At 37.8% G+C, this 22592-nt stretch overlaps 1 protein-coding gene across 3 annotated transcripts in view; it reads left to right on the plus strand.

Moving 5' to 3' along the window:
- DLC1 (DLC1 Rho GTPase activating protein) overlaps positions 1 to 22592 on the plus strand; it is a 523594-nt gene that overhangs the window by 99592 nt on the left and 401410 nt on the right. For all 3 annotated transcript variants that reach the window (XM_058441995.1, XM_058441994.1, XM_032162429.2), the window contains exon 2: positions 7268 to 8415. In XM_058441995.1, coding sequence (XP_058297978.1) covers positions 7393 to 8415 — 1023 coding nt within the window. In that variant the 5' untranslated portion in view covers positions 7268 to 7392. The remainder of the gene's footprint in view (positions 1 to 7267; positions 8416 to 22592) is intronic.

A 22592-nucleotide genomic window follows, 5' to 3' on the forward strand; every position in this document is an offset into this window, starting at 1 on the left:
TATATGTACATATATGTATATACATATATACATATGTACATATGTATGTATATACATATATACACACACAAGTGTGTGTGTGTCTGTGTGTGTGTATATGTGTATAAAGCAGTAAGTGGAGGAGAACATGACCTAGAAATTTAACATGGGATGGCTAATCAGGATGAAAAACTCGAAGGGAAACCAGAAGTAATTCTAGCTATCTAAGGAAGAAGTAAGTAAAGTAAAATGGCAGTACTGTTATGTCTTTATTTTCCCTTCCATTAAATATTCAGGATATTTAATAGAATATCCTAGAGTCAATCATGCATTCATTTATTTATATCAATATATATGTGTATACACACACACTCACAACCCAGAAGTCAATAGCATGTTCATTTATACATGTATGTATGTTTACATATACATATTTATGTGTGCATGTATGTGTATACATATGTGTATATATGTGTGTGTATACACACACACATATATATACACATGTATTCTCAAAGGACTGCTTTATATATACACACACATATATATATATCACATGTATTCTCAAAGGACAAAATAAGATACCTGCATTTGATGGGATGAATACAAAAGTTGCCATCTTTCCAAGTACTGTGAGTGAGGTATTGAGGAAAAGTGGGAATTTGAGTGAGAATTCCCCATTTATGTGCATTTACTAATCTAATGCTATTTATATGTTATTTTATGTATCTTAAACTTCTGTTCAGATAACATTTTAGGAAAACTATGGCTTGGACAATTCCTAAGAATACCTATTCCAAATTTCAGGAATTCAACAGGAGAGTTGGGGAAGGAAAGAACACTCTGAAAGAACTGACCTAAGAATCTCATAGAAATTGCGCTGACATTGGTGACATGAGATAAATATGAGACTGGCACCTTTCCTTTGCTACGTACATGAGACTGGTGTTTGTGTAATTGCAAGGGGATGGTGTGGTGAGGGGGATGGGGCAAAAAGAATGGTTTGGCCCCACCAGACATATTGTAGAAGAACTGCAGTCGTGTTTATGCATCAACTTAACCTTAAAATTACTGCCGTAGAACATTTTAAAATTTAAATTATTTTTAGCATGAATTCTGAAATCCAGAGATAAGACTTTCTTAGCAAATGGCACACAATATCATAATACTTTAAATTATTTTTAGCTATGTCTTCTGACATTTAACTCTGTATTTCTCAACAATATGATTGTACTATGATTTTTTTTCTATTTTAAACATTATCTGTTAACTTCCTGTACAGAAAGTGACTATCGCCCTTAAATTATTTTCCCTGCTCTCCCTAATCTCACTCCTCACAGAATCCTATGCACTGAAAATCATTGCTTCATATGTTTTGGTTAATTTAATGTTTACTATTTGCATTATTTTGGCTACATGAAAAAAATTAGCCACAGCTCACAGAGTGTGCTATAATTATATTTTCCTTCTTGTAAAACTATTTTTCCTGGGGTTGATAATTGATAGCCCTAGTGTTCTCTATAACTATTAATACTTCTTCCATCCAAATTGCTTGACTTTATTATAAAATTCCTCTCAATATGTCATATATAATTTATTATTTCCCTTTATCTAGAGACATCTCCCAGAGAGAACTTTAGGATTTACGTGAAATGATTGACCACTGGACTTGCTACACAACTTTTATCCTGAAAATTCTGTTCCTTCCTCACTTGTGCTGAATTCTTGGCTTCCTTTTGCCATGTCTTTCCGACTGTGTTTATTTTTTAATTTGGGGGTTTTCATGCGCGTCCGTGTGAAGAGACCACCAAACAGGCTTTGTGTGAGCAATAAAGCTGTTCATTTCACCTGGGTGCAGGGGGGCTGATTCCGAAAAGAGAGTCAGCAAAGGCAGATAGGGGTGGGGCCGTTTTACAGGATTTGGGTAGGTAAAGGAAAATTACAAAGGGAGGTTATTCTCTGGCAGGCAGAGTGGGGGTCACAAGGTGCTCAGTAGGGGAGCTTTTGAGCCAGGATGAGCCAGGAGAAGGAATTTCAGAAGACAATGTCATCAGTTAAGGCAGGAACAGGCCATTTTCACTTCTTTTATGGTGGAATGTCATCAGTTAAGGCAGGAACCGGCCATCTAGATGTGTACGTGCAGGCCACAGGGGATATGATGGCTTAGCTTGGGCTCAGAGGCCTGACAGGGGTAGCTATCTCTCCAGTAGCTTTTGAGAAGAGGTTAAAAAAAAAGTAAGACTTTTCATATAATTTTAAGGCAGAGATAATTTCCCATCCAAATTTTGAAGTGGTATTTGCCTGTCATCTTCTCCGCACTGTTACTTTTGAGAAATCTGATACTGCTGTTGCCCAACTCCGAATACATCATCTCTTTTTCTCTTTCTCGGATTACATTTAGAACCATTTGCTTATCTCCTATGTTCTGAAAATTCACAACGTTATTTCTTACGTGGTCTATTTTTCTTTCTGGTACCATTGCATCCTCATGAGTTCCCTTCAATCTGAAGACTTGAATCATTTGTTCTGGGTTCTTGGACGCATGCTAAAATTGTTTTCTTTGAAAAATTTCTTCTCTTAATGTTCTCTGAAGGCCGGGCGTGGTGGCTCACGCCTGTAATCCCAGCACTTTGGGAGGCCTAGGCAGGCGGATCACCTGAGGTCAGGAGTTTGAGACCAGCCTGACCAACATGAAGAAACCTGTGTCTGGTAAAAATAAAAAATTATCCTGGCGTTGTGGCACATGCCTGTAACCCCAGCTACTCAGGAGGCTGAGACAGGAGAATCACTTGAACCCAGGAGGCAGAGGTTGCAGCGAGCCGAGATAGCGCCATTGCACTCCAGCCCGGGCAACAACAGTGAAACTCCCTCTAAAAAAAAAAAAAAAAAAAAAAAAAAAGTTCTCTGAAATGTTTCTGATAAATGTTCCCCTCCAAGGTAACCAGTGAGTTTTCCAGTTGCAAGCGATTCTCTGGAGTTTATTGTTACCTCTGCTATCTTTTCCAAAGAGGTAATTCTGGAATAGTAGAAATCTGAAGCCAGAAAGAAAGGAAGATTTCTTCTATCCAGTAGGAAACTGTACCTCAGATACCATTTGACTTGAATGTTCTGGAGGCAGAAAATTTACCACAGAGGACGTCATTCACACATGTTCTCCTCTGTGAAACCCTAGCTGACATATCCACCAGCCCCTGAACCACCAAGAAGGGAGGGCGGGAGGGAGACGGAAAAAAAAGGAAAGGAGGGGAAGGGAGACGAGGAGGGAAGGAAAGAAGAGGAAATTAATGAGCCTCTACTTGATATTCATACCCTGGCCAATGATATTGTGGCCATGATAGGACTTTAACTTTGGAACTATTATCGTTGTCTACAGAAGTTTCCCCCACAAAATTGCAAGCTTCAGTAGCAAAGGTAGAATATATAATTTAGGTTTATATTCCTAATGTTTAGCCAAGTTTCTGCCACTCACTGGGTACTAAATAAATGCTTGATGAATAGTGATTACGATCTAACTACTGTCAGTTCTACAGACTGAACACTTGATTTCAGCCAGCGGTACTTCATCTGTACCTTGCTCTCTCAGGCTGTAGAATCAGCAGTAGTAATTATTATCAAGCTCTTCTTTTCTAAGAACAACTGGCAAGCCAAATTATAAGGTGGTCTTCTATTTCAGAGACAAGGGCAAAAATAGAGCATGATCGTTTGATACCAAATATAGATCAGTGATTTTCAAACTAGAGTGTCTCCAATTGTTAAATATGGTAGCATTTAATTTGTTTAATTTATTATTATTATTATTTGCTCTATCAGTCAGGCAAGAGTGCAGTGGTGCAATCATGGCTCACTGCAGTCTTGACCTCCCAGGCTCAAGCAATCCTCCCACCTCAGCCTCCCAAGTTGCTAGGTCTACAGGTGCACGCTACCACTCCTGGCTAATTTTTGCATTTTTTGTAGAAACATCATCTCCCTATGTTACCCAGGCTGGTCTGAAACTCCTGGCTCCAGTGATCCGCACACCTCAGCCTCCCAAAATGCTGGGATTACAGGCGTGAGCCATCATGCCCAGTAATTTTGTTCAATTTTAATGTATATTTTGTATGCCATAAAATTCTTATGTTAAGGCATGGTAAGTGTTACAAAATTAACCCAAACAATGAATTCAAAATCATGCACTAATATCACAGATTTGGAAATTTCACAAGTATTTTCCAGAATCATTGCATCGTTAGAAGCACATACAGTCTCTTGTAATGTTAATGTCACGATGCTTGAACACATGAATTTAAGAAGTGAAAAATCCCCATGGAAATTCACTTCATAAAATCAACATCCTGAAATGACCTACACTTTTCCAGATCCTCCATCCAAATCCTCCCCAACTGAGCTCATTCTGAATGAAGCTGCATGAATAGGATTACAAAAGAAATGTAATAGAAATCTGAAAAATAAGTAGTCAGTTTTGTGAAATATAATTTAAAATAAGGCAGCCCAGTGAGGAGGCTCATAGGGGAAGTCAGTCTTTTACAAAGACTTCTCTCTCTTAGGGGATAGATTATAATCAATTCAGATGACTTAGGAAATGAGACCTATAAACTCAGATGTGATTGACAATAATCTACTGCTCCTATTTATTAATAATCTGGTCTTTAAATCTTAGAGGCAGATTTAACGATAAATCTTACAAATCAAAATTTAAATAGAAACTGTGGGTAGGAGAGCTTGCAGACATTCATTTTTTTAAAAAAAACTATCAGACCACATGACATGGAATGAATGAAGATGCCAAATGTAATGATGATGGTTATGATAACTGAGAAGTTATGTATCTTAAAATAAAAGTGTACACTTACAGAAATGATTTGGAAAAGTTCAAAGCACCTAGATTCGAAGTGAAACCAAGAAGAGTTAATGCTTTATTGGATTTATCTTATTTGTAGTCTCTCCTTGCAGTTAGATTGTCTCAGAACTTGTTCAACTATCTTCCTTTGATTTGACATAAATACTTACCTACTTGTCAAGGTTGAGTGACAGAAATTAATAAATATTATTGTCAAGTCTTAAAGGCAAAATTTTTGTGTAATTCTCCCCTCCTAAAAAGTTAATAAAACTATATTTCTTCATAGCAGAAGAAATGAAACCAGAATTCAGGCTCAACTTAAAATATAAATGTGGCTTAGGAGTGACATCGTAATACCACTTGGCATTTCTTAAGTGAGCCTGCTCTTTCTCCACTGGATAAAAATAAAGAGAGAAAAGCATCTAAAACCCTATTACATCCCAAATGTGCCCATGAAAGCAGAAATTTTCTGGCTTGCATCTATGCGTTCTTTCCACTTTCCGTAGCCTCCCACGTTATAATGACTTATGCATGGAATTCAGAGACTTTATATTTTCTTTTGAGTGCAGAGTGAACATCAACATGGAAAATGTGAAGGCTGACCACTTTTCAAGATGGCCACAGACCTTTGAGGGAACCAAATAGTATCCAAAAAGATATTTGGTCAGGCTGGGATACTAAAATTCTAGCACATGTCAATTTCACCAGTTTTTACAGGGTCGAAATATTTACCTCTCAGGCATGCGCTTAGTCAGAATAGCTTGAAATTTTTGTTGGGGAGTCAAGGCCCTTTACAACAGAATAGACTAAAGAGATCCAAAATCAGCATAGCAGTTAATCTTGTTTATAGCAGAAATCAATAACTCAACCCATGTTGTGTGCTGACAGTTCTCGTGTGGAGTAAAAACTAAAAGTGTCTGCTCTGTGAATGGGATTTTCCTTTTACAGTCCAAAAATATAGTTTCATTGTGGGGCAAAATTTGGGTTAGTCATTTTTATAAGGTTGAGTTTACACTGGTATCATTTCTTTCCTTTGACTAAGGGTTTGAAGAACTCAAGGCAAAAATTTGGATACCTGGTATGTGTTTATATTCTGAGCTTATCTTATGCATGATTATCTTGTTTACTTAAATTTTATGGCCATATTCTAACAGAAATATGCAAACTAAACTTCTTATAAGCCAAACAGAATGAGACTGAAGTTTCTGAAAAATAGTCCCAATTGTCTTATAGTCATATCTTCCTTTACGTTCACTTGAATTCTCGCATAAAATATTTAGAGTTTACACATAGTAATGTGGGAAGAAGGGATGAAGGTAGAATCGCATAATTCCATGGAGACAATGAAGTTTGTTGACTATCTCAGTCTGGGCCTTAGAAGTAGGACCCAGTTTGAATCTAGGCTCACTTCCTACATGTATAACTTTAGTAAATTATTTAATTTCCCTTAAGCTTCAAAAATACCAGCTTGCAAGCTAGTAGTAGCAGTAACAGGATGCATGTACAGATGTATCTGTCCTAAGGCATTGTAAATGATACGTGTTATGCTTTCTAATCCATGCATTGTGTGTTAATATGTGCTAAACTGGATTATTCCATGTTTCTTAGCCACTGGCTGGAGTAACTACATACTGGTCGTTTGGGTTCGGTTTTGGCTCCTTCACACACTAATACATTACACGTGCTGTCTCTATAGCTCCAGTTTTGCATCAACAGTTCCCTGGTGGCTTTCGCTGTGATTCAAACCAAACAGTGAACAGATTTACTTAACAACTTGTGTTCACAAAAGTAAATCAGGAAAGCATGCAAGCTAGAACAATATGTTTCTTCCAGTGATTTTTATTAAGTATTGCATTTCACATATATTCTTAATGGAGTTTTAAATGTTCAGTATTTGTATCTTTATTCATTAATGGACCAATCCAACTGCCGTTAAAAGTATTGCTGGCCGGGCGCGGTGGCTCACACTTGTAATCCCAGCACTTTGGGAGGCCGAGGCAGGCGGATCACAAGGTCAGGAGATCGAGACCACGGTGAAACCCCGTCTCTACTAAAAATACAAAAAAAATTAGGGGGCGTGGTGGCGGACGCCTGTAGTCCCAGCTACTTGGAGAGGCTGAGGCAGGACAATGGTGTGAACCCGGGAGGCAGAGTTTGCAGTGAGCCGAGATCGCACCACTGCACTCCAGCCTGGGTGACAGAGCGAGACTCCGTCTCAAAAAAAAAAAAAAAAAAAAATGTATTGCTGATGATTTTTATCAGAAATATTCAACGTAAAATTTCCTTCTAGTATTAGTCTTCTTAAAGAAATAATGTTATTAAAGCTACTAAACAGAAGCTTTATAAAATCTCTTAACTTTGATAGCATAGATTAAGTTTTCTCTTTTCTAAGATATATTTTGACTTTAGAAATGTGTCTGTGACTACGTATTTTTTTAAATTTTTTAATAGGTGGTGAAATGACAGAACTCATTCCCTTCTTTGATTGGTGATTTTGAAATAATCTTTCATCAAGTTCCATCTCCTTTACCCTCATATGGAATATATCTCTCTGTCTGTTGTTAAACTACGATGACATGTCTGTAGCTATCAGAAAGAGAAGCTGGGAAGAACATGTGACCCACTGGATGGGACAGCCTTTTAATTCTGATGATTGTAACACAGCATGTCATCATGGACTAGTAGCTGACAGCTTGCAGGCAAGTATGGAAAAAGATGCAACTCTAAATGTGGACCGCAAAGAAAAGTGTGTTTCACTACCTGACTGCTGTCATGGATCAGAGCTGAGAGATTTTCCTGGGAGGCCAATGGGTCATCTTTCAAAGGATGTGGACGAAAATGACAGCCATGAAGGTGAAGATGAGTTTCTTTCTCTGGAAGCCAGCACAGAAACACTAGTGCATGTTTCTGATGAGGATACCAACTCTGATTTATGCCTTACAGATGATAAACAGGTTTCAAATACCCAAGGGCATAAAACATCAGGCCAACATATGATCGAAGGAGCAGGCTCCTTAGAAAAGGCACTGCCCATCATACGAAGTAACCAAGTTTCTTATAACTCCTGGGGAATAGCTGGTGAAACTGAATTAGCACTGGTAAAAGAAAGTGGGGAGAGAAAAGTTACTGACTCTATAAGTAAAAGCCTGGAGCTTTGCAATGAAATAAGCTTAAGCGAAATAAAAGATGCACCCAGAGTAAATGCAGTTGATACTTTGAATGTGAAAGATATTGCACCTGAGAAACAATTGCTTAATTCTGCTGTAATTGCTCAGCAACGAAGGAAACCTGACCCCCCTAAAGATGAAAATGAAAGAAGCACCTGCAATGTAGTACACGATGAGTTCTTGGATATTCCTTGCACAAACAGAGGACTGCCATTATTAGAAACAGATTTTGGAAGCTGCCTTCTGCAGCCTCCTTCCTGCCTCAATGGAATGTCAGCTGAAAATGGCCTGGAGAAGAGTGGTTTTTCACAACATCAGAACAAAAGTCCACCACAGGTCAAGGCAGAAGATGGCATGCAGTGTTTACACTTAAAGGAGACCCTGGCCACCCAGGAACCCACAGATAACCAAGTCAGACTTCGTAAGAGAAAGGTAAGACATATGCACAGATTCTCTGGCTTTTGAAATTTTGTAAATATCCTTGGATTCATCAGTTATCATTCTGCTTGGATTAAAAACATATGAAGATGGTTCTTTTGCCCTGTTATGCAGATGCATAATTCAAAGACCACCCACTTGGTCAAACCATCAAAATATGTAAAATTAAAGAATAATAATCTATCCGTTTCACTAATAATATGTATAATGTTTTATGAATATTCTATTTCAGAATGGTGTTGAAAACAGAATTGGTATCCCTTTCTTTAGTTGGCATTAAATAGCCACCAGATAGCTCATAAACATGCAGTTCAAGGCATTCTGTAGAGTGATTTCTAATTTTTATAAAGAAAGTCATTGTACTGTTATAGCATTTATTTGAGCACATTTCTTTTTCTCTTCAAAAAGAGTATGTTTTCATAAGAAAAGAAGGTGGTATAAATCACATATTTAAAATAATCCCTTCACATATACAAAGGCTAAACTACTCCCACCCCCAAAATGTGCTGATGCCATTTTAAGTGATACCCTGGCACACTCACCATCAATAGATATATCATAGTCTCTGTTTCTTGCCACAACTGTTACTTAACTGTTGATCAGAAAGTGCTAATAACTGCAATTATGTTTTATGCTACAGCCCCCTTGACTAATTCTAAAGATGCCATCCTCCCCTGAGAAGCTTTCAAGTGAGAGAAGCAAGGGCTCAGATGGTGCTACCTGAATTAGGGTTTAGCAAGTGAACCCTTCACCAAAAGCTGTCTTTTCTATAGAATTTCCCCACATTTTTCCAAAAACTGTAGTGAGTTATAGTCCTGATATAAGTCCAAGGACAGTTTCTTCTATAAACCCCATTGGCATTGAAGAAACCATACATTTTTGACACTGGCATGCACCAATTGAAACATATATCCTTGACCCTCTCTTGATATATTCGTCCATAACTGCAATTCTCCTAAACACAAAACTAATGTCCTTTGTTCTGTTCAACTGGGGCTACCTACCATGAGGAAAAAAAAAATCTCCTACTTTCTTTGTAGTGAGGAAATCTGGTTTTCATAGACTGTGGTTTTGCTAACAAACTAGATCAGTAATATGTCGTGAGTTAGTTTAAATGAAGTCAAAGACTTTACAGCAAAAATCAGTGTCCACAAGCTATATGCCAACAGAGCATTTTGTGCTTCTGGCCGACTCTCCCTTCCTTACATAAGTTTTGTGAAAACGTTAATGCTCCATAAAGTTGTTGTAATTAAAATGTTTAGGTCACTTTTTCAAATACTTTCATATATCCTATCAAATCTGTTTGAGGGAATGCTGTAATGACATAAGACAGTATTAACTGACCTATGGCATAGCTCCCCTAAAATAAAACAAACTCCACCCAACTGCCAATGGAAACATTAAACATTCCAGAAACATATACTCACCACTTGAACATTTATATCAATACCAAGAATGCTGGAAAGAATTTACTCTTGGACATGTCACTATAGCATGGTTGCCTTTTGAGAGTTACAATTATATCTCATTTACAAGTTCTAACTTAAATATTCTATTTTAAGCATTCTGTCATTCTAAAGTGTTGTGACATTGCCTGGTGGAATATTTACTTTAACTCTACAACCCATTTAGGATGGCTTCTAATAAATAGATTAAATGAAAACTTTTAGGTTGGGAATTTATCCTGGAAAACTATCATTCTGGGAGAAGCCCTTAGAACTAAAATGTGTAAGAATTTTTGTTTTATGCATTATTGGATGAGTGTTAAAATACCGTTGAATTGGCAAGTCGCCATTTTTAGAAATTTACCAGAAGAAACAATAGAGCATATTCATAGAAAGATATGCACAGAGGTGTTCATCACTATATTGCACGTTACTGAAAGAAAAATGAAACAGTCTACGTTTGCATCAATAAAGAATTTGTTTAGGCCATGCGTGGTGGCTCATGCCTGTAATCCCAGCACTTTGGGAGGCAAAGGTGGGCGGATCACAAGGTCAGGAGATCGAGACCCTCCTGGCTAACATGGTGAAACCCTGTCTCTACTAAAAATACAAAAAATTAGCCGGGCGTGGTGGTGGGCACCTGTAGTCCCAGCTACTTGGGAGGCTGAGGCAGGAGAATGGTGTGAACCCGGGAGGCAGAGCTAGCAGTGAGCCATGATTGCAGCACCACACTCTAGCCTGGGCGGCAAAGTGAGACTCAGTCTCAAAAAAAAAAAAAAGAAAGACATGGTCTAAGAATTTGTTTATTATTTATCTACTATATGGAATACTATGCTGCCATTAAAAAGATAGAGTGAGATCCAAGCACACCAACTTTTAAAGAGGCTCATAATATAGTATATCTGAAAAACAACAGTAGCAGACCAATATGTATAGATAGCCAAACCTTAATGTCAAAATGTGTATGTGTGTGTGTGTGTGTATATATATATAAACATATATGTATACATATATATATATATGAATGTAGACAGTAATATAAATCTCTCTGCATGACTGAATAATATGTGAAATCCTGGCTAAATAGGCACAAAATTGTTAACAGCAATTACACTGGATGAATGGAATTAAAAGAAAAGAAGGAGGGGTTTTCACTTTTTACCCCATATATATATATATATATATATATATATATTTTTTTGAGATGGAGTCTTGCTCTGTTGCCCAGGCTGGAGTGCAGTGGCACAATCTCGGCTCACTGCAAGCTCCGCCTCCCGGGTTCACGCCATTCTCCTGCCTCAGCCTCTCCGAGTAGCTGGGACTACAGGCGTCCGCCACCACGTCCCCTAATTTTTTTTGTATTTTTAGTAGAGACGGGGTTTCACCGTGGTCTCGATCTCCTGACTTTGTGATCCACCCACCTCGGCCTCCCAAAGTGCTGGGATTACAAGCGTGAGCCACCGTGCCCGGCTACCCCATATAATTTTTATAAAAGATCACAGAATTACGCATGAAATGCATACACTGAAGAGAAATACAAAAATAAAATAATATTTAGTATATAAACTGAGGCATTTTCTGCATGGCACAAAACAACTTCTATCTGCGTTATTATTATGATTTTTACTGCTTTTATAAATTATAAAATATTTATAAAGTTTTTCACACTATTAACAAGAGTTCTAATCTCGTTGATGCCTAATACTAGTGCAACTGGTTTAGAAGAGATAAGTTTTTTGGAGGCACACATGTGCCACATTTTCATGTCTGTAGGGAATATGGTGGCAAATGGTCAAGTGGTAGAAAGAGTTTGCTAATTGTCTATGTATTTAAAACTGTCAGCCATAGTAATACCTGTAAGATAAGAACTTGGAAAAGTGAAATCGATTAAGGCTAATATCATTTTAGTTAGGGAACTGTAATCAGCTCATTATCTGATAATCATGTGAGTGAATCAAATCCTTCAATAAATTTGTGCACATTAATTTCTTTTGTCAAGATAACACCAAAGTTCTAAGACGAAGAAAAAAACTAAAAGAGCTTATAAGGCTGATCTTCAAAATGTATTGAAATAGTGCTCTAAAGATATCATTGTACTTTTGATAAAAATTATCCTTCCTCGAAGCCCATAAATCTTGGCAGGCATTCATCGTTTTGCAAAGCTTAGTTTTACTTAGTTTCCGATGATATTTCAGACTATCAGAGTTTAGTCACACATATATTTATTAGGAGTCTCAATTGGAGGGGATTATATTTGTAGTATATGTACAAGTATATACCTTTATTTGTAGTATATATGTACTATACAGGGGATTACAAATATCGACCTTTTAAGCCAATAATTCCTCTAAATAGGATGAAATATACAACGAAATTGAAGCCTCTGATATCAAAGGAACACCAAACAAATTGTGAGCTAATATCAGTGAAAGCGCCATAAGGTTGGGTGACATATGACCAGCACTCATAGGGCCTGGCTGGTCTCTGGGGTGAGGCGGCTGGTCAAAAGCAATTCTGAGACAAATTCCAAAGTAGTCTGGAGGAGGGAGACAGTCTAAGAAGTGGTCTCTTTAAACCAGACGAGATGTGAAGATGGAAAACATTTAGGGAAAGACTTGAGGTTAGAAATTTTTTCTTAAAGAAGTGGTTTACTAATTAGAGAGAGTCCAAAATTCAGTCTTCTGTAAAGACTACTTAAATAGTTCTGAATTTCTTGAATAACCATAATAATTATATAAATGTCTGAACATATGTTTATTTGCTCACATAAGACAAGAAATAATCCAATATTACAAAGCAAAATAAACTCCATAAAAGATGCAAAGATAATCTGAACTTTAGGAAGACTCCTAATTCTACATTCCAACAAAAACCTCACATTCCAACAACAAATTAAATGAATGTTAGGGTCTTAGTTTATCCCTCAGGTTTGTGTGTGTTTGTTTATTTCTTTGAGATGGAGTCTTGCTTCCTCACCCAGGCTGGAGTGCAGTGGTGTGATCTCCGCCCATTGCAACTTCCGCCTCCTGGGTCCAAACAATTCTCCTGCCTCAGCCTCCTTCGTAGCTGGGATTACAGGTGTGCACCCCCAAATCCAGCTAATTTTTATATTTTTAGTACAGATGGGGTTTCACCACGTTGGCCAGGCTGGTCTCAAACTCCTGACCTCAAGTGATCCACCTGCCTCAGCCTCCCGAAGTGTTGGGATTACGGGCGTGAGCCACTGTGCCGGGCCTATGTCTCAGTATTAATTAGGCTGTAGATTTGGCTGCTCTCTCAGAAAGCATAATAGTGGTTCAAATGACATATTTCTCTCACACACATAAAATAGGGATAAGAAGTTCTGAGCTAATATATAGGCTCTATGCCTTTAGAATCCACACCCCTTTTATCTACCCTCTCTGCTGTCTTGAGTCCTCATCTATATTCAAGCCAGTGGGAAGGCAAAAGCGTACAGGGGTGATCACACCCCTGTGTACATGCAGTCCCCAGGTTGTCGGCTTCACTGCAATTTCATGGGCTAGAATTTAGTTGCATGGGCATATCTAGCAATAAGGGAAGTGCCCATTGGAATCTGCATTCTGGACAAGCATATGTTTGCTAAAAGTTCTTTACATTGTAAAGAGGTATAGAATGTATTGTAATTATATTTAACAATATAACGAATATTGTAACTACAGTTAACAATAATATATAGTTTCAAACAGCTAGAAGAAGGATATTGAACGTTCTCAGCACATATGTTCTCAGACACGATCAACGTTTGGAACGATGGCTCTGCTAATTACCCAGATCTGATCACTAAACATTGTATGTATCACAACACCATCTATGTGCCCCATAAGATTATAAACAACGTTTATGTATCAACTGAAAAATTTTTAATTAAAAAAATAAATTAAAACAAGAAATGAAAACCTAAAAGATAGTTAAGCCAAGGCTCCAGGCTAATGTAGCAAGATATGTGGAATGAAAGCAAGGACAATGAAGGAATTAGCTTGTGAATAAGCTTAGTATCAGCCGACAAGGAGGGAAGGAATGTAAAGCAGGGTAGGTATATATAGCTCTGCAGATAAATTCATAATAACAGTATTATTTTACACTAAGCTCGCACTGGTTTTAATGACACAGGCCTGTTGAGAAGATTGTGCTTCCTAAATCCCCTTGTTTTGACACTTGTTTGCCTAGGCTAAAGATTGGAGCTGGCAATGAAAGCTTATTTCCAAGTGGTTAGTTGGTGTGTAAGTTCATAACAAGTTCCTGTGACAGTTCTTATCCAACATATTCTTAGTGAGTTTTGTGTCCCAGGTAAAGCCAATAGCATTGTAAATAGCTTATTTTGTGCTTCATTGGGCCACTGAAAACTATCCAATAATTTCATGCCATTTAAACTGGTTTTTGCGTTATAAATAATCAGAAAGCCAAAAATATATTTGCAGATATTTGCGGCTCAAACATATTGTCTCATGACAAATAAATATTAAGTCTCCTAAAACCAACTCGAAATGCAAAAACATTTAATTGCAAGATAAAGGAAAACGCTAGGTATAGCGTCTGGTAAAATCAATCAGTAAATACTGAGCATTTTCAACATCCCAGGTGCTATTCTATGTGCTTGGTCCGCCACCATGAGCCACGTAGCAGAGTTTATTCCATTGCAAAGCATCTAGTCACTGAAATCCCACTGGAGATTCCCAGTAGGGCTTCTGTTTGACTGACGTGTAAGGCTGGCACTGAAGAGATGAGAGAGCAGTGAGAGAGGTGGAGGGAGAGAGAAAACAGAGAGAGAGACAGAGAAAGTAAGTGAGAAAAAAAGGATAGGCTAAAATAGGATACCAAAAATAGCACTGGTCATTTGTAAAGAAAAAAACAAATACAAGTCTTTGACAAAAAGTGAATATGTAGCAGGCTGGAATCAGATTCAATTTCAACAGGATGATGTGGTTATCACAAGCAGGAGTTTAGCAAAGAGACAAGGAACACGAACTTGACTGCAGGGATTATAGAGCTGATGCAGCTAAATCATTGCTATTTTTTTACATCAGGCGATGACCAGAGCCAGCCGTATGGGCTGCATCTCCAACAGGCTAGAGGTGGAACCCTCAGATAAGCTCATATTTCAAGATCCTCAAATGTTTTACTTAATGGGGTGTTTACTTTCCCCAGTTTTCTCAGTCAAGTTAGTTGCTCAATTCTCTCTATACCCATAGAAGACTTATTACTGACAAGATGTATATATTCCTACTATGATCCTATGTATAATGTATAATAAACAAATTCATCGGAATCTGATTGATTCCACCATTGCTAACTAAAATGTAGCTCACTGAGCGCAATTATTCAACCTTGGGTCCACAGTGCTTAGAACCTGTTCATAAATGCTAGAATGAATGAATGTGTTCGATGTGGTAAGATAGGTGTTCTCAGAGGATAATGCCAAGTGTCATGAGCCCAAGTTATAAAGATGCAGAAGGACTTAAGTCATACAACTACCACCATTGGCCACATTTCCCCTCTCTGTTCTGCCTGCTAGTTCCATGCTCAATCAGGACATGAGGGAAGAAGAGGGACAACGGAATCATGTAAAATCTGGATCTCTGAGGAAACCTTCGACACTGAGATCATTATTATGCTGTGCCACAAAAGAACTCACTAATCATAACTAATTAGTCAATAGCAAACTATGAGTAGTAAATGTTATTTTGAAGATACTTCGTTGTATCCAGAGAGGAGTGCACAAGGATGAGTGTAGAAAAGAAAACTGTTAGAATATCCATTCATGAGGCCGGGCGCAATGGCTCACGCTTGTAATCCCAGCACTTTGGGAGGCCGAGGCGGGCGGATCACAAGGTCAGGAGATCGAGACCATGGTGAAACCCCGTCTCTACTAAAAATACAAAAAATTAGCCGGGCGTGGTGGCGGGCGCCTGTAGTCCCAGCTACTCGGAGAGGCTGAGGCAGGAGAATGGCGTGAACCCGGGAGGCGGAGGTTGCAGTGAGCCGAGATCGGCCCACTGCAACCTGCGCAAGGCGACAGACCGAGACTCCATCAAAAAAAAAAAAAAAAAAAGAATATCCATTCATGTATATTATTTATCATTTAATTTTATGTATGTTCTATAACATACATATTAATACACAAGTGTATGTGTTATTGTTTATAAGTAAGTAACATACACATGCTTGCAGAGGAGTCCATATCAAAAATGTCAGAGGCCACTGGTCTAGAAGTTCCATAGCTTTTCTGGTTAACGTCACTATGAGGAAGTTGGGAGTGGAGTGGAGAGAAGATGACAGGAAGAATAGAATAAGAGATTGAAAGACAAATGATTGGGGAGATTGAGAAACATTTGTTTAGAGAGTGTCAACCATTGACAAATTCTTTTTTAATTTTCATTGTGAAAATGACAAAGTTGGGAGATTTGCTGCCAGATGCCTTTAAGGCTATATATATATATATATACACACACACACACACACACGCATATATATATATATATATTCAGATTTAATTGCCCTCATTCAGAATATATATATATATTCTGAATTTATATATATGTATTCTGATTATATATATGTGTGTGTGTGCATATATATTTATATAAATTCTGAATGAGGGTAATTAAACCTGAACATTCCTTGTTCCAGATATTATTGGCAAAAAAAAGTACTTATGATGTATGAGGGGCCTCTGATCCAATCAGTGATTTGGACCAAAATCGCACATTTACATCAGTTGTTAACAGGATCATTAATGAGTTCACATTAACCCAACATCAGCTTTTATTGGAGCAAGAATTAATACACTTTTATGATGTTATTTTAAATAATGAATGGTTATTTCAGAGCCAATTGTGCATTGGAGGCTATCATAATAGTGAAACTGATTTAGTTTGCTCCTCATGGATTTCTGTTACTATAAACCATGACCAATTTATTAATCTTTTATTAAACTACCATAGGTTTTGGCGGCCTCCCTCGAAGAAATGCCAATATCCACACAAGTTGGGATAAATCACATAACCCATGTGACAGAGCCCTGCCTCTTATCTGGGCACCAGACGCAATGGTGCCAACAGGATCTGTTTGTTTTCTGGTTCATGTTCTTACAAATAATGTACTTATCCCTTGCTGCCAATAAGATCTCTATTCCACAGAAAATTTTCTAACTGTAAAGAAAATTACAGTGCTATTTTAAAGATAACCTCACCAATTTCAAAGGAAATATAAGCAACTGGGGAAAATAAACTTCTACTCTCTTCTTAGTTCTAGTTCTATATTGACATAGGAATAAAACTAGTGATTAACGAACCTCTTCAACTTTTTCGCTTCTATTTTTTGAGCCAATGAAACTTCAAATGGGTTTACAGCTTTTTATGCACATTAAAAATTAACCCAGAGGTTTTCGAAAACATTGAAATAGCATCATTATTTGGTCTAGAAAATGAATGGCTTGGACTGAACTTTATTTTCCAGCCAAGAGAGTAAGCTGTGATGAGGAAAAAAAGCACAACCTAAAGTGGGGGGTGTTATTTAACTTTTGTGAGCCTTTCATGCCCCTGCAAAATGGAGAAAACAGTCTCAGCCTTACGAGATCGTTAGGAACATTAAGTAAAATGGAAAATCTGATTAAGCATCTACATAGTACAGCACCCAGAACAATGGTATTTTTTAACCAGAATTCGAAATGAGGATCTGACACTCAAACAATTGAAGTGCAGAATTATTATATCTGAAAATAATGCAAATTCTAGCGGAATCTATATTCACAGCATATATAACCAGCCAGCGTAAGTAGCTTCTTCAGGGGGAAATTTCTGGAGTCCTGTGCTGCCCAGGTTTAAGTGTCCACAGATTCTTCACTATGCCTAGAACAAAATAAAGAAGCCAACAGCCTCTGAAGCCAAAATGCCTGGGTTTCAGTCCTGCTTCCCTCACACGTATCTTTCTAATCTTGTAAGCTATTTAATCTCTCTATGGCAGAGTTTTTTTTTTTTTCATTTGTATAACAGGATTCTCCATCTGTTGTTAGAAAGATTAAATGAGTTAATATATACAAAGTAGTTAAAAGTGTCTGTGTACACATAGTAAACACCTTGTGACTTCAGCTATTATTAATAGCAGCATTGTGTGTGTGTGTGTGTGTGTGTTTTACTAAATTGCCCTAATTATAGATCTGAGAGTTTCTTAGGAAAATCTCGGGGCCGGGGGCAGGGACTGACAAATTTTGAGAGAGAATTGAGAAAGTATGTCAATCCACACGGACATCCGAGGTATCAAATTTTATCATTAAATAGTAGAGCTGGCTAGGCACAGTGGCTCACGCCTGTAATCCCAGCACTTTGGGGAGCCAAAGCAGGCAGATCATCTGAGGTCAGGAGTTCGACACCAGCCTGACCAATATGATGAAACTCTGTCTCTATTAAAATACAAAAATTACCCGGGCATGGTGGCATGCACCTGTAATCCCAGCTGCTCGGGAGACTGAGACAGGAGAGTCATTTGAAACCAGGAGGCAGAGGTTGCAGTGAGCCAAGATCATGCCATTGCACTCCAGCCTGAGCAACAAGAGCAAAACTGCATCTCAAAACAACAAAAAAAGTGAGCCTAGAATATGCATTCATTGGCTAAATAAATATTTATTATCTTCTCTTTCCCATGCACTTTGCTATGTGTGGTGCGGAATATGAATAAGAATATACATGCCTTCTTACCTAAAGGTGTTTACACATTAGTAGGGACAATGTAACACACAAATAACTAACTTTCACATTAAGTGTAATTAACTTCAGTAAGTTTTGAACTACAAGTACAGTTATATCTTAATTAGGTTCCAACATAATTAAAGTTAGAAAGTGTTCAGATTGCCAGAGATCGGGCTAAGGGAGGATCCCTTTTCAGATGGGGAGGTCAGAAAAGGCTTCGCTCAGATGGTGTCTGGGCTGAGCTTTAAAGGATACACTTTAGATTTTGCACTTGTGGGAATAAATGAGGGAAAGGGATCTCTTTGTGGCATTTTAACTGTTCTGTTTTATGTTTCTGTCTTCAAACTTCTATTTTTTAGCTAACTAATTTTTGGGCTCACCATAGTTTTAAAAATTATCTAGATTTCAATATACTAATGAGTCCTGAAAATGATGCTGGCTTTATAGCTAATTTATAGTTAATTTGCTCCCTAGCTAGTATTTGATTAATTAATAAAAAAGCTAAATGAAGGTTGTGGAAATGTGCTTCATGACTAAGGCATTAGCAGGAGATATATTAACAAAATGGTTCAACTATGAAATAATGATATTAGGTATTCATTCCCACTAATTCCCAATTCCCTCACTGATACATAAGAATCATGTATGGAATGTTTTTAATATATTGTTTTATATAGTTTTGACCAGTTATAACAAGGTGATTTATTAGCATAATTGAAAGCATGAGAAGTAAAAAGGCATGAGAATAATTCCTCATTCATTAAAACTTCAATGCTGATCATATTTCATACTCTACTCACATACTGGCCTTAGGCATAATTAGAAATTTTCTGTAGTATCACTTTGAAGAGGTACCCAAAGGTATTTAAGTCAGAGTGTAAAGCAGACAAGAAATGTACTTCATAAATACCTGATAAAATGTAAAACTTCAATGGTCACCTTCTGTAAGTGTAAAAGAAGAGATTTTCAGGCCTGGTGTGGTGGCTCCTGCCTATAATCCCAGCACTTTGGGAGGCTGAGGCAGGTGGATCATAAGGTCGGGAGTTCAAGACCAGCCTGGCCAAGATGGTGAAGCTCTGTCTCTACTAAAAATACAAAAATTAGCCGGGCATGGTGGTGGGCACCTGTCATCCCAGCAACTCAGGAGGCTGAGGAAGAGAACTGCTTGAACCTGGGAGGCAGAGGTTGCAGTCAGCTGAAATCATGCCATTGCACTCCAGCCTGGGCAACAGAGTGAGACTCTGTTTCAAAAAAAAAAAAAAAAAGGAAAACATTTTGTAACTCTAAGAACAGAAAATGGGAGCCTGCAGACCCTGTGAGTTCAACAACTATGCTGTTCATCTTCTCTTGTTACGGGACAAACTTGGAGTGGGAAAGATTAGTGCTGAGGTTCATGTACTAAGTCTTAATTTTTACCATTATTGTATAAATTTTGAGATTGAATGTCTATTTAGGGCACAAAACTCATTGATGAATCTCTGAATGAGATAAACTTTTTCTTAAGAGAATTATGACACGTAGATAGCTCAAATCTATGGCAGGAATATTAAGAATAAAGTAAATTTACTTAACAAAAGTATTATGGATGTCCATTCATTTTCAATACCTGTCATAATCATCCACAACTGGAAATGCAATATTTTGCTTCTTGCAAAAGTATACTCTTTTTTTGGAGACGGAGTCTCGCTGTCGCCCAGGCTGGAGTGCAGTGGCGCGATCTCAGCTGCCTCAGCCTCCCGAGTAGCTGCGACTACAGGCGCCCGCCACCTCGCCCGGCTAATTTTTTTTGTATTTTTAGTAGAGACGAGGTTTCACCGTGTTACCCAGGATGGTCTCGATCTCCTGACCTCGTGATCCGCCCACCTCGGCCTCCCAAAGTGCTGGGATTACAGGCGTGAGCCACCGCGCCCAGCCAAAAGTATACTCTTTATTGAAACCTGTAGTAGAACAGGTGACAAGCACGAAAGAACCAAGTGGTCACTACTGCAGGGACGACATTAGTAAGTCGACTAATTGTGCTCTGATCCCATATTTCCAAATTACTTCCAAAAGGAAACTGCAGCAGGCTTCCCTTAGAGGGCCTGTGGATAATTTGCCTCACCCCATCCACAAAATCACAAGCAAATGGGACTTTGAGTCAATATCACAGCTGACCAGTGCCTACATTAAGAAACAATCTGCCAAGTTCTTGTGTACAGAATGATTATTTCTCACCCTATGTATTTGCTGTTGTGTAGTTGGGACTTTAATTTCCAATCCATTCATCCCTTGCATTTTGCCTTCATTTTGTTGTGGGATAATCACAAGATCTTGAATATCCTGTCCTATGTTCATTTATCCAACAAGCAAGTAATCACTCAGTTGACTACACCATGCTAGGTGTCATCTTACAAACAAATATGGATGAAACACCCAGAATTTGCATTTCATAGGTTCATGGAATGTTTCAATTGGAAAAACTAAATACGCTTGCATTTCATTTGAACTAAAATAAAATGTGTGGGTATTGACGAGACCAGGGAGCTGTAACTTAGAATGTTAATAGTGGTATGTCCTGGTACCGGTGTGAAGGTGCTGCCCCACAGAGAAAATGCTGAGTTGAACATTATTATGGAAACTCTATAATTTAAAAGTAATCAGAAAGAATTGGCCAACATCAAAATGTAACACAAACCTAATATTAAGGTTTTGTCTTTAATGAGGAAAGGAAACGTTTTATGCCTCTTTCAGAAATTTGTGTACTTTGTGTGCAGGGGGAAAAAAACATCTGAGAATTTAACTGCCGTTTCAGGTATATGCTGACAAAAACACAAAATGGATTTTTTAAAGCAAAACGCAATGGAGTCTAAAATGAGCTTTGTTTTTCTACATTTCTCCTGGTTTCTGCTTTTGTAATACAAATTTGCTTTTTCCTAAGGCATGAATTTTCATTTCATTCGATTATCCTGTACTCCTTCCCCATGGTCAACATAGACTTTTATCATAAAAGTGATCTCTGTCCACTTAAAAGTTACAAAGTGCTTTCTCTCAGATGTTCACAGTGTTTGGATTGAGGCATGATAAATTTTAAACAAGCTGAAAAGTATTTCAAACAAGTCCCATGCCATGAGCAATTGTCAAGAGGGCAGAGGATAAAGTAAGTTAGCTAGCGGATTTCTGTGTACTCGTCATGCAAATTTTTCTTTTAAACATGTCAATGATCACATAAAGCACTAAATTTTTATACTTAAAATTCTGCTTAGCCTGGAAACAAAAAGCATGCTAAGTTGTGCATCAGCCTTTCCTGGGCAACTCGAAATGGAAATAAATCTATTTTTGACATTTCATACCCGATAGTTATTGGAATCCTAAATCTTCAAGCCTGACCATTGAGTTAATGTATCTTCTGATAGAGAATACGTGAACGATAGTTGTGTGGGTTATGTGCAGTCTGTAGAGTATGAGATTTAATTTCTAACTTTCACATACGTCTTTCCATTTTTAAGAGGACCAGATTTACTGAGGAGATGTCAATAGATACGTTACTACATTGATACCGTGAGTGATGCATACAAACGGCTGCTCAAGATTTGCACCTCCAGTATTCCCTTCTGAAAACATAGCTGTGTAATGCCAAGCTAGAGTTCCAGTTATTGCACAGAATGTCACAGCAAAATGTGGTGTACATAATAAGGTCATTTGAGATAGCAGAAAATAGGGTAGGGTGGCATGTAGCAACAAGAAGTGCATGTTCAATCAAGGACAATGCTACTGTCTCTTTTCAAGCGATATTGAACTCATTTTAAGCCTATTGTTTGTTTATGATGAGAGAATAAAACTGAATATTGTGGCTAACAAAGACGGCTACACTATGGTTTTCTATACAGCATTAGGACTTGGGAAAGAAAAATAAAAGTCAGTCTCTATGTAAGAGAAAATAGTACAAGTGTGTTAATAGAATTCCAAAATCCCTGCTATTAAAAGAAAGTATAAAGGGGCTATGAAGCCATGTTTAAAGTACCAAAGATTTAAAATAGCCACC

This window comes from Hylobates moloch, unplaced genomic scaffold (genome assembly GCF_009828535.3).
Source record: "Hylobates moloch isolate HMO894 unplaced genomic scaffold, HMol_V3 SCAFFOLD_8, whole genome shotgun sequence".
NCBI classification, from domain to species: domain Eukaryota; kingdom Metazoa; phylum Chordata; class Mammalia; order Primates; family Hylobatidae; genus Hylobates; species Hylobates moloch.